This window comes from Salmo salar, chromosome ssa12 (genome assembly GCF_905237065.1).
Source record: "Salmo salar chromosome ssa12, Ssal_v3.1, whole genome shotgun sequence".
NCBI classification, from domain to species: domain Eukaryota; kingdom Metazoa; phylum Chordata; class Actinopteri; order Salmoniformes; family Salmonidae; genus Salmo; species Salmo salar.
This window is the reverse complement of record NC_059453.1, coordinates 8,961,700-8,974,702: the sequence shown is the minus strand read 5'-3', so window position 1 is coordinate 8,974,702 and position 13,003 is coordinate 8,961,700. Positions and strand designations below refer to the sequence as shown.

The window sequence follows — 13,003 nt, the reverse complement described above, 5'->3', positions numbered from 1 at the left end:
ACAATTGTAAAGTTGAAGGCAAAAAGGGGAAGTATGACGTAAGATGCGACCCTGGTAATCCAACTGATTGTAGGCTATTAAAGCCAACGATGTAACGCTGCGCTGCGGAGTTTTGATAAAAACAGTGGAGAGAAAAAGAACTGTAAAACATTACACCACCCCATCTGATAATCACCCGTTGCTATTTTTATTGCCGACCAGCAGATGTCATTAATGTGCATTGTGAACGGATAATGAAGCCCCGAGTAGTTAACTTACAGTATTTTCGACACAATTGTCTGGAAAGCCTCAATGCTTCGGGAAGTTTTGTTCCCCATCACTAGTACACAGGCTTCCAACACCTGTTCCAATTATGTCTACTGCCATCTTCTTCTTTGGTATCATGTCACTCGCACACTTTGTTTGTGCATGCCACTGCCTACTGTGTGGGAGTGTGTGTGGTCGATCAAGTTACATTTTGTGAAACACAATAAAAAAGGAGAAAGGAAAACATTACACCACCAGCTATCCCTGCACCATACCACTACTACATACCACCAGCTATCCCTACACCATACCACTATTACATACCACCAGCTATCCCTACACCATACCACTACTACATACCACCAGCTATCCCTACACCATACCACTATTACATACCACCAGCTATCCCTACACCATACCACTACTACATACCACCAGCTATCCCTGCACCATACCACTATTACATACCACCAGCTATCCCTGCACCATACCACTACTACATACCACCAGCTATCCCTACACCATACCACTATTACATACCACCAGCTATCCCTACACCATACCACTACTACATACCACCAGCTATCCCTGCACCATACCACTATTACATACCACCAGCTATCCCTGCACCATACCACTACTACATACCACCAGCTATCCCTGCACCATACCACTACTACATACCACCAGCTATCCCTACACCATACCACTATTACATACCACCAGCTATCCCTACACCATACCACTATTACATACCACCAACTATCCCTACACCATACCACTATTACATACCACCAACTATCCCTGCACCATACCACTATTACATACCACCAACTATCCCTACACCATACCACTATTACATACCACCAACTATCCCTACACCATACCACTATTACATACCACCAACTATCCCTACACCATACCACTATTACATACCACCAACTATCCCTACACCATACCACTATTACATACCACCAACTATCCCTACACCATACCACTATTACATACCACCAACTATCCCTGCACCATACCACTATTACATACCACCAACTATCCCTACACCATACCACTATTACATACCACCAACTATCCCTGCACCATACCACTATTACATACCACCAACTATCCCTGCACCATACTACTATTACATACCACCAACTATCCCTACACCATACCACTATTACATACCACCAACTATCCCTACAACATTATCACTACTACATACCACCAGCCATCCCTGCACCATACCACTATTACATACCACCAACTATCCCTGCACCATACCACTATTACATACCACCAACTATCCCTGCACCATACCACTATTACATACCAACAACTATCCCTGCACCATACCACTATTACATACCACCAACTATCCCTGCACCATACCACTATTACATACCACCAACTATCCCTACACCATACCACTATTACATACCACCAACTATCCCTACACCATACCACTATTACATACCACCAACTATCCCTGCACCATACCACTATTACATACCACCAACTATCCCTGCACCATACCACTATTACATACCACCAACTATCCCTACACCATACCACTATTACATACCACCAACTATCCCTACACCATACCACTATTACATACCACCAACTATCCCTACACCATACCACTATTACATACCACCAACTATCCCTACACCATACCACTATTACATACCACCAACTATCCCTACACCATACCACTATTACATACCACCAACTATCCCTACACCATACCACTATTACATACCACCAACTATCCCTACACCATACCACTATTACATACCACCAACTATCCCTACACCATACCACTATTACATACCACCAACTATCCCTACACCATACCACTATTACATACCACCAACTATCCCTACAACATTACCACTACTACATACCACCAACTATCCCTACAACATTACCACTGCTACATACCACCAGCTATCCCTGCACCATACCACTACTACATACCACCAACTATCACTACACCATACCACTACTACATACCACCAACTATCCCTACACCATACTACTATTACATACCACCAGCCATCCCTACACCATACCACAATTACATACCACCAGCTATCCCTACACCATACCACTATTACATACCAACAACTATCCCTGCACCATACCACTATTACATACCACCAACTATCCCTGCACCATACCACTACTACATACCACCAGCTATCCCTACACCATACCACTACTACATACCACCAGCTATCCCTACACCATACCACTACTACATACCACCAGCTATCCCTACACCATACCACTACTACATACCACCAGCTATCCCTACACCATACCACTACTACATACCACCAACTATCCCTACACCATACCACTACTACATACCACCAGCTATCCCTACACCATACCACTACTACATACCACTAGCTATCCCTACACCATACCACTACTACATACCACCAGCTATCCCTACACCATACCACTACTTCATAAAGTCAAATAAAATACACCACCCCGTTCAACTACTTAGACCCTAACTGATCCTACACCAGGCCGACGGTCTGGGAGGACAGGACTCTTTCGTTCAACGCACCTTGTAACTCTTCTGCAGTAGAACCTCGTACACCCAAGTACTTCTCTGCAGCTGCCACCACAACATCTATTTTCTGTGATTTACGTTCCATTTCTGTGGTACAGTTGTAACCATGGCAAAGAATGCTAAGAAGCTAAATCTCTCACAGGATAACTGACATATCATAACACGACTGTCAGGTAATGACTCAAAAGGACAGACAGTGTCTTCTCAGTTTCTCCATGCTCGCCACCGGGTCTGCGTCACACCAAACGATGGGCGTCACAGACACAGAGAATCTTTCATTTCAGTTCCTCCACCTCAACACTTAATGCCACCCCAGTAATCACTTGTTTTAAAGGCACCCTGCTCCGGAGAGCAAAGTAAGTCACAGGTCTTGTCCCGAGCGCATGACGTGGAGCACCCTTTCCTTCTGGGTGGAAGAAACACAGAAAATCATCAGAAGTCCACTTCTAGTTACCTTCCTCGATTTAACAGTACCCAAATTATTTGTATGCGTTATGTGCGTTTTGCACCCCCCACCCCCGACTTTCCGACCTGAAGATCACTGATCGTATTTTCCCAGTTGTTTTGAATGTGGCATGGGAACTCTGGGAAAAAAGGACAAATCATGGCGTCAGTGATCTTCAGGTTGGAAAGTCTGAGCTCTAAGAGGAGGCCCAAGTTTCGATTTGGAATTCCAAGTTGGATGACCATTCAAAGAGATTTTTCCCAGTTGTCTTGAATGCAGCATGAGCCCATGTCATCAACCAAGTGCACCTGTATGTGTGGTATCAGTGAAATAGATTAGGCTGCCTGTTATCGTTCCAAGGAAATTAACTTAAATATGATTAGACTATAGTTTACAACATTGCCTGGAAATAAATATTGATCACCAATATTTGCTCAGAGATGCCCAAATATAACATTGAAAATATATACCAATGGCCTAATATAATGGGCCACATGAGAATCTCTGGTAATTTTACCTATTTAGGTTACTTTTGCACATTTTGATATTGCCTATAGACAGGTTTTAATTATTTTATTTTATTTAACCTTTATTTAACCAGGTAGGCCAGTTGAGAACAAGTTCTCATTTACAACTGTGACCTGGCCAAGATAAAGCAAAGCAGTTCGACACAAACAACAACACAGAGTTACACATGGAATAAATAAACATACGGTCAATAACACAATAGAAAAGTCAATATACAGTGTGTGCAAATGAAGTAAGATTAGGATTAGGGTTGGGCGGATTACTTGAAAAATGTAACCTGTTACTGATTACAGTTACATGAAAAATGAAGTAATTGTTAACGTAATCCTCTGAGTAACGTAATCTGATTACAATTTGATTACTTTCCCTTCTTAACACCCAGAAATATGTTTAAACGTTTTAAAAACATTCACTTAATATAGCATTTTGTTGTTGTAGTAGTATTTCCACACTGGGGACTAGTGTGAGAGCCTAAAGATCCTGTAATTCACATGTTCTATTCTAAAAGCGTAGTTACAGGGAGGACTCCATACTAACATTTTCAGTTGGTGGCACCAGCCCGTGATTTGGTCGTATCACAATTGCTGCTGGGTCAAGCAATAGAACAAATTAGAAGCCTCCTCATTTTATGGAGTCAGTGGAAGTGTTCTAGAATAGGCCTACTAGAATGGTATGATTCAACAAATAAATTGTCTATTCTAACATCATGTCCAAGCACGAATGCATGATTCCAGAAATGTTTATGTGCAAACTAAACCAGTGATTGACATTCATTTTTGGTTTGACAATTGAGCAATTGTTGCTATTATTTTACTATCAAAATAGGGTTACAGAATTTTCCCTATTTTTTTGTTTTTGTTCTTCAATAGAGATTCATTTTCCTACATTTTTGGGGGGGCACTTATATCACATAGACTAATTCATTTGGGGCTAATCCACCACCTGAGGAAGTGGTTAGCTAAATTGCTAACTCTAAATACAGCCTAATATCACTGATAGTTAACCATGTAATTGATATCTAACAGAAGGCTACATTTAGTGTATAGGCTTATGCACCCACTTTGAATGGCTGACGGGAGTGCCCTTTGTTCAATATTAAATACAATTCAGACCAGAGAGCTCTTTTCTCTCCAACAGCAACAACACTGGTTGATCCTTTTCTCTCTAGCAGTAACAGCACTGGTTGATCCTTTTCTCTCCAACAGCAACAACACTGGTTGATCCTTTTCTCTCTAGCAGTAACAACACTGGTTGATCCTTTTCTCTCTAGCAGTAACAACACTGGTTGATCCTTTTCTCTCTACCAGTAACAACACTGGTTGATCCTTTTCTCTTCAACAGTAACAACACTGGTTGATCCTTTTCTCTCTAGCAGTAACAACACTGGTTGATCCTTTTCTCTCTACCAGTAACAACACTGGTTGATCCTTTTCTCTCTAGCAGTAACAACACTGGTTGATCCTTTTCTCTCTAGCAGTAACAACACTGGTTGATCCTTTTCTCTCTACCAGTAACAACACTGGTTGATCCTTTTCTCTTCAACAGTAACAACACTGGTTGATCCTTTTCTCTCTAGCAGTAACAACACTGGTTGATCCTTTTCTCTTCAACAGCAACAACACTGGTTGATCATTTTCTATTCAACAGCAACAACACTGGTTGATCCTTTACTCTCTAGCAGTAACAAAACTGGTTGATCCTTTTCTCTCCAGCAGTAACAACACTGGTTGATCCTTTTCTCTCCAACAGCAACAACACTGGTTGATCCTTTTCTCTCTAGCAGTAACAACACTGGTTGATCCTTTACTCTCTAGCAGTAACAAAACTGGTTGATCCTTTTCTCTCTAGCAGTAACAACACTGGTTGATCCTTTTCTCTCCAGCAGTAACAACACTGGTTGATCCTTTTCTCTCCAGCAGTAACAACACTGGTTGATCCTTTTCTCTCCAACAGCAACAACACTGGTTGATCCTTTTCTCTTCAACAGTAACAAAACTGGTTGATCCTTTTCTCTCCAGCAGTAACAACACTGGTTGATCCTTTTCTCTCCAACAGCAACAACACTGGTTGATCCTTTTCTCTTCAACAGCAACAACACTGGTTGATCCTTTTCTCTCCAGCAGTAACAACACTGGTTGATCCTTTTCTCTCTACCAGTAACAACACTGGTTGATCCTTTTCTCTTCAACAGTAACAACACTGGTTGATCCTTTTCTCTCTAGCAGTAACAACACTGGTTGATCCTTTTCTCTTCAACAGCAACAACACTGGTTGATCATTTTCTATTCAACAGCAACAACACTGGTTGATCCTTTACTCTCTAGCAGTAACAAAACTGGTTGATCCTTTTCTCTCCAGCAGTAACAACACTGGTTGATCCTTTTCTCTCCAACAGCAACAACACTGGTTGATCCTTTTCTCTCTAGCAGTAACAACACTGGTTGATCCTTTACTCTCTAGCAGTAACAAAACTGGTTGATCCTTTTCTCTCTAGCAGTAACAACACTGGTTGATCCTTTTCTCTCCAGCAGTAACAACACTGGTTGATCCTTTTCTCTCCAGCAGTAACAACACTGGTTGATCCTTTTCTCTCCAACAGCAACAACACTGGTTGATCCTTTTCTCTTCAACAGTAACAAAACTGGTTGATCCTTTTCTCTCCAGCAGTAACAACACTGGTTGATCCTTTTCTCTCCAACAGCAACAACACTGGTTGATCCTTTTCTCTTCAACAGCAACAACACTGGTTGATCCTTTTCTCTCCAGCAGTAACAACACTGGTTGATCCTTTTCTCTCCAACAGCAACAACACTGGTTGATCCTTTTCTCTTCAACAGCAACAACACTGGTTGATCCTTTTCTCTCCAGCAGTAACAACACTGGTTGATCCTTTTCTCTCCAGCAGTAACAACACTGGTTGCTTTCAATACAGAGTTTTTCCTGCAATTAGGCCTACATTTTAAAATATTGTGCAATCAGAAAGCATTTTCACAAAAGAGAGAGAGAGTGAAACTGCACTGCTTCAAAGACCTCTACTGAACCATCTTTGTGTGATATAACCCGGGATGAATTCAACTTGAATGAAAAAGGCTATGAGAATATAAAGTTATTTTAAATTACAAACCGGGTATTTCGGGTCCTGGAAGCTGATTGGCTGAAAGCCGTGGTATATCAGACTGTATATCACGGGTTCTAATTATCTTGGTAACCACTTTATGATATCAATAAGGCATGTTGAGGGTTTGTGGTATATGGCCAGTATACCACGGCTAATGGGTTTTCACAGAGGGAAGGAATTAAGAAAGAAAACACAAAATGGCACCCCATTTCCTGTGCAAGACACTGCTTTTGACCAGAGCCCAATGAGCACTGGCCAAAAGTAGTCCACTATATAGGCATTAGGTCGTTATTTCGTATAAACTCCCATATTGTATATTCATTGTTTTACTGGTGTTGACTTGAATCACATGATGCCACATGATGCCTCGTGTTGTCTTTATCATGTCCACCTAATAAACATGTGATTGTTGATAACATGGTTTCAAAATCAATTCAAATCAAATGTTATTTGTCACATACACATGGTTATCAGATGTTATTGCGAGTGTAGCGAAATGCTTGTGCTTCTAGTTCCGACAGAACAGCAATATCTAACAAGTAATCTAACAATTCCACAACTACCTAATACACACAAATCTAAGTAAAGGGATGGAATAAGAATATGTACATATAAATATATGGATGAGCAATGTCAGAGCGGCATAGACCTCAAGCTAAACCTCGGCAAGACGGAGCTGCTCTTCCTCCCGGGGAAGGACTGCCCGTTCCATGATCTCGCCATCACGGTTGACAACTCCCTTGTGTCCTTCTCCCAGAGTGCTAAGAACCTTGGCGTGATCCTGGACAACACCCTGTCGTTCTCCACTAACATCAAGGCGGTGACCCGATCCTGTAGGTTCATGCTCTACAACATTCGCAGAGTACGACCCTGCCTTACACAGGAAGCGGCGCAGGTCCTAATCCAGGCACTTGTCATCTCCCGTCTGGATTACTGCAACTCCCTGTTGGCGGGGCTCCCTGCCTGTGCCATCAAACCCCTACAACTCATCCAGAACGCCGCAGCCTGTCTGGTGTTCAACCTTCCCAAGTTCTCTCACGTCACCCCGCTCCTCCGCTCTCTCCACTGGCTTCCAGTTGAAGCTCGCATCTGCTACATCTGCTACAAGACCATGGTGCTTGCCTACGGAGCTGTGAGGGGAACGGCACCTCCATACCTTCAGGCTCTGATCAGGCCCTACACCCAAACAAGGGCACTGCGTTCATCCACCTCTGGCCTGCTGGCCCCCCTACCTCTGAGGAAGCACAGTTCCCGCTCAGCCCAGTCTGCTAAATGACGTAAATGTAAATGTAATAGACAAGATGCAATAGATAGTATAGAATACAGTATATACATACGAGATGAGTAATACAAGATACGTAAACATTATTAAAGTGGCATTATTAAAGTGACTAGCAATCTATTTATTACAGTGGCCAATGATTTCAAGTCAGCATGTTGGCAGCAGCCTCTCTATGTTAGTGACGGCTGTTTAACAGTCTGATGGCCTTGAGATTGAAAAACAGTTTCTGTCTCTTGGTCCCAGCTTTGATGCACCTGTACTGACCTCACCTTCTGGATGGTAGCGGGGTGAACAGGCAGTGGCTCGGGTGGTTGTTGTCCTTGATCTTTTTGGCCTTCCTGTGACAACGGGTGCTGTAGGTGTCCTGGAGGGCAGGTAGTTTGCCCCCGGTGATGCATTGTGCAGACCACACCACCCTCTGGAGAGCCATGCGATTATGAATGAATGTAGGGTTAGTCGGAAGTGTGTTTTTAAAATATTTTATTTGACTATTTTCCCCTTTTACCATTTTGTATCATAAAGTATCATGGATTTATATTAAAGTCCAGTTGGTGTCGGTAATGCAACATACTGGATGCCAACCGGCGTTAAATCCCAAAGAAGAAGAAGAAGCAGAATGCGACGTCATCGATCTGCTGCCAGTAGAATTGTGGTCAAAATGTAAACATCAGAAGGAAAATCACAGACTATATGATCAGAGCTATTAAAAGCAGCCAGGTATATTATAAATGCATATATAGACAATTTATATTCGCTTTGTAGATAGGCATAGTCAGCAATATAGCTGCTAGATGGCTAGGCCCACATGGGTAGCTAGCTAGGTTAGCACATGCTTATCTAGCTACGCTAACGTTTAGCTGCTTTGAACACCGCTATCTAGCTAGATCTGTTGTAGTGTTTATTGTATACTGTAATATGAGGTTTATTTTCCCAACTTTGCTACACGTTCAAGCTGTGAATGTGTATTTCCAGGATCTGTAAATCGATGGAACTGATTTGGCTCACCTACACAACATCAACAGAATAGCTAGCTAAGCTAAGTAGCCAGCTAACTAGCTAAACGGCTAACAGAGTGATGGTCACGTTCCAGGCTTCTTTGTAGACGGCTGCCAGATCTCACAACGCCTGGTGACGTGTTTTAAATATCAGCTAATGAGGACATGAAATTACAGATGAGTGTTTTGATGTATTCATCTTTTTTTTTACAGGTACTCTATAGTCCTGCCATTGACTGCATTGTCGTTGTTGCCACACGAGCAGGACAATATGAATCCACTCAGTTCAGAGAAGGAAACGTTGATTGATGAAATTGAACAGAGTTTATTCACTTTAACCGAGGACAATTTACGTTACCTGTGTGAACGTCATGGCAACGATGGCAAAGATGGATCTGAAATTAAAGGGATGAATCATCGCTTATTACGCCGTAGAATCATGGAGGAAATGTGGGACAATATGGATTCAATGAAATCGGAGGAGCAGGGAATGTCTTGGTTAGTCCAACTGAAAGATGACATCAGAAGGATGCTGGAGATTGCTAGCAATGCACAAATTAGTCCCAGCCAGTCCGATGATGATGATGATGATGATGCTGTAGACTATGAAGAAGAATGCGACAAGGAGGACAGCGATTGGTTGCCTAGCAATGGACTGAAGGCGGAGCACTTGAGTTCCAGCCAATCCGATGATGACGCTGCAGAATGCGACAAAGACTGGGACGTGGAGGACAAGGATTGGTTGGATAGCGATGGGCTGGAGGCAGAGTCAGATCCAGAGAGGCACACTCCAGAGCACAGAGTAAAAGAGGTGAGTATTTATTTTCCCAGTCAGAAAATGATTCCTTGACCTCCTTCTATAAATGCATTGGAGGAGAAGATTCAAGGTTCATCCTCTTGGAATTTCTCTTCCAATGTTTTTTGAAAAGGATTCAAAGTAATCAATGGTGAGAGGAATCAAGGAAAGACTTTTGAGATCACCTTTTGAGAGTCAAAATTCCTTGACACGTAGGAGAGTATTACCCACCCTGATTAATTCTCTCTTTTTATGATTTCCAGGACAAGCCTCCCCCGCCCCCCTCCCCTTTCTCAGAGTCCCCAGGTCGTGCCTTTCCCAGTAGTACCTTACTGCAGGGTCAGAAGAAGGTGTCCGTGCGGCTAGTCGACTGCAGGAAAACACAGGGGCAGAGTGGCCATATAATACACAAGACAACACAGACTGGAGGGAAACCCCACAGCTCGTCTAAAGCTGAACAACACAAAACCCTCTCAGGAGACAGGCCTGGCTACCATATCTGTGATCACTGTGGGAAGAATTTTACCACAGCAAGAAGTCTACAACTACACATACAGAACCTGAAGAGATTCAGTGATACCGTCACTGCAGAGAAACCACACGTGTGTTCTGAATGCGGAAAGGGATTCTCTCAGGCCTACAGTCTTAAGATACATTGGAGAACTCATACTGGGGAGAAACCTTACGTTTGTTATCAGTGTGGGAAGGGTTTCACAGAATCTGGAACCTTAAAGAGACACATCAGAACTCACACAGGTGAGAAACCTTTCCACTGCCCTCGTTGTGGGAAGGATTTTATTGAATCTGGAGGCTTGAAGAAACACACCAAAAGAGCTCACCCAGGAGAGGAGGTCGTTGTCCCTCAGAAGAGCGTCGATACAGGAGAGAAACCTTACCATTTCTCCTCTGACGACTGTGGGATGAGCTTTGCTACCTCACGCGAACAGAGACTACACCAGAGAAAACACACAAGAGAGAAGCTTCGCAGCACGCCTAATGCTAAGCAACGTAAGGAACCCCTCTCAGGAGATGGCTCCCATATCTGTGATCACTGTGGGAAGAGTTTTACCACAGCAAGAAGTCTAAAACTACACCTACAATACCTGAAGAGATACAGAGATAACTTGACTGGAGAGAAACCACACGTGTGTTCTACATGCGCAAAGGGATTCAGTGAGGCTGGCAGTCTTAAGAGACACCTGAGAACTCATACTGGGGAGAAACCGTATGTTTGCCATCATTGTGGGAAGGACTACAATGATTCTGGAAACTTACAGAAACACATCAGAACCCACACAGGTGAGAAACCTTACCACTGCTTGGATTGTGGGAAGAATTTCCGTGTAAAAATAAGCCTGAAACATCACCAGGAAATTGTTCACACAGAACACCCTCACCGTTGTGGTCAATGTAAGAAGAGTTTCATAACTGCAGAAAGACTGGAATCACACATAAAAACACGACACCCGCCAAATGATCCTCTGAAGAACCCACACGTGTGCTCTGAATGTGGAAGGGGATTCAGATATGCTGACAATCTTAAAATACACCTGAGAATCCATACTGGGGAGAAACCGTATGTCTGCCCTCGTTGCGGTAAGGATTTTACTCAATCTGGACTCTTACAGAGACACATGAGAACTCACACAGGAGAGAAACCCTATCACTGCTCAGTGTGTGGGATGAAGTTTCGTCATACAATCTCGCTAAAGCAGCACCACCTGAAGAACCACAAGGGGGAGACACTGGGTCCAGTCCGTATGCACCAAGGCCCTCTTCCATGCCCCCACTGTGGGGAGAAGTTCTCTACCAAGGCTCTTCTAAAGGATCACCTGCAGAAGACCCACAACAGCCGTGTCCACTGCCCACAGTGCGACAAGACCTTCTCCACTAAACGTAATTTACTAGTCCACCAGAGGAAACACACTGGAGAGAGGCCTTACCTTTGCCCTCAGTGTGGGAAGAGTTTCTCTCTGACAGGGAGTTTAAAACTTCATCTCCGGATTCATGCTGGTGAAAAGCCTTACCGCTGTACTTACTGTGACAAGAGCTTCACAAGTAAGAGCCACTGCACTCTTCACCTGCGAATCCACACTGGAGAGAAGCCGTACCAATGCCCTGACTGCGGGAGGAGGTTTCGTGATGGGAATGTCTTGAAAAACCACCGGCGGACCCACACAGGAGAGAAACCATTCCAGTGCCGCATGTGCGATAAAGCCTTTGCCCAGTTGAGCAGTCTGAAGAAACATCAGGAGACACACAGGCAAACTCTGCCTGTCTCTGTCCCAAGACTCCCTAATCCCTACCTACCACACAATCAGCTAATCCCTTATCCCTACCCACATCAGACTCCATTGTAACCTGGTTTACACCTGTCAAATCCCTTATAGATGTGTTTACTACTTCAAGGAGACAAGATGGGAAGGATGTGATTTTTAGGGGGGGTATATTTGATGTTGTAATTGTTTTTAATTGAGACAGGTTAGAAGTATAGGGGGAGACAGATGAGCAGGGAAGACAGGGAAGAGTAGATGCAGGGATTGAACCCTGGTCTCCAGTGGGGAGGCTGAGGCATACAGTGAGGGAAAAAAGTATTTGATCCCCTGCTGATTTTGTACATTTGCCCACTGACAAAGAAATGATCAGTCTATCATTTTAATGGTAGGTTTATCTGAACAGTGAGAGACAGAATAACAACAAAAAAATCCAGAAAAACATGTAAAAAATGTTATAAATTGATTAGCATTTTAATGAGGGAAATAAGTATTTGACCCCCTCTCAATCAGAAAGATTTCTGGCTCCCAGGTGTCTTTTATACAGGTAACGAGCTAAGATTAGGAGCACACTCTTAAAGGGAGTGCTCCTAACCACAGCTTGTTACCTGTAAAAAAGACACCTGTCCACAGAAGCAATCAATCAGATTCCAAACTCCACCATGGCCAAGACCAAAGAGTTCTCCAAGGATGTCAGGGACAAGATTGTAGACCTACACAAGGCTGG

General features: G+C 43.3%; 1 protein-coding gene across 1 annotated transcript; it reads left to right on the top strand.

The window, feature by feature from the left end:
* Positions 1-8,793: 8,793 nt before the first annotated feature.
* Positions 8,794-12,780, top strand: LOC106595000 (zinc finger protein 271). Its single transcript, XM_014186382.2, has 3 exons — positions 8,794-8,929; positions 9,421-10,018; positions 10,267-12,780. The coding sequence occupies exons 2-3, from the start codon at positions 9,479-9,481 to the stop codon at positions 12,361-12,363; spliced, it is 2,637 nt and encodes an 878-aa protein (XP_014041857.2). The 5' UTR covers positions 8,794-8,929; positions 9,421-9,478; the 3' UTR covers positions 12,364-12,780.
* The last annotated feature ends 223 nt before the right edge of the window (positions 12,781-13,003 follow it).

Coding starts and splice junctions, on each gene's coding strand:
- LOC106595000 (XM_014186382.2), top strand. CDS start 9,479: ATGAATCCACTCAGTTCAGAGAAGGAAACGTTGATTGATGAAATTGAA. Junction 10,019..10,266: donor CAGAGCACAGAGTAAAAGAG/GTGAGTATTTAT, acceptor TATGATTTCCAG/GACAAGCCTCCCCCGCCCCC.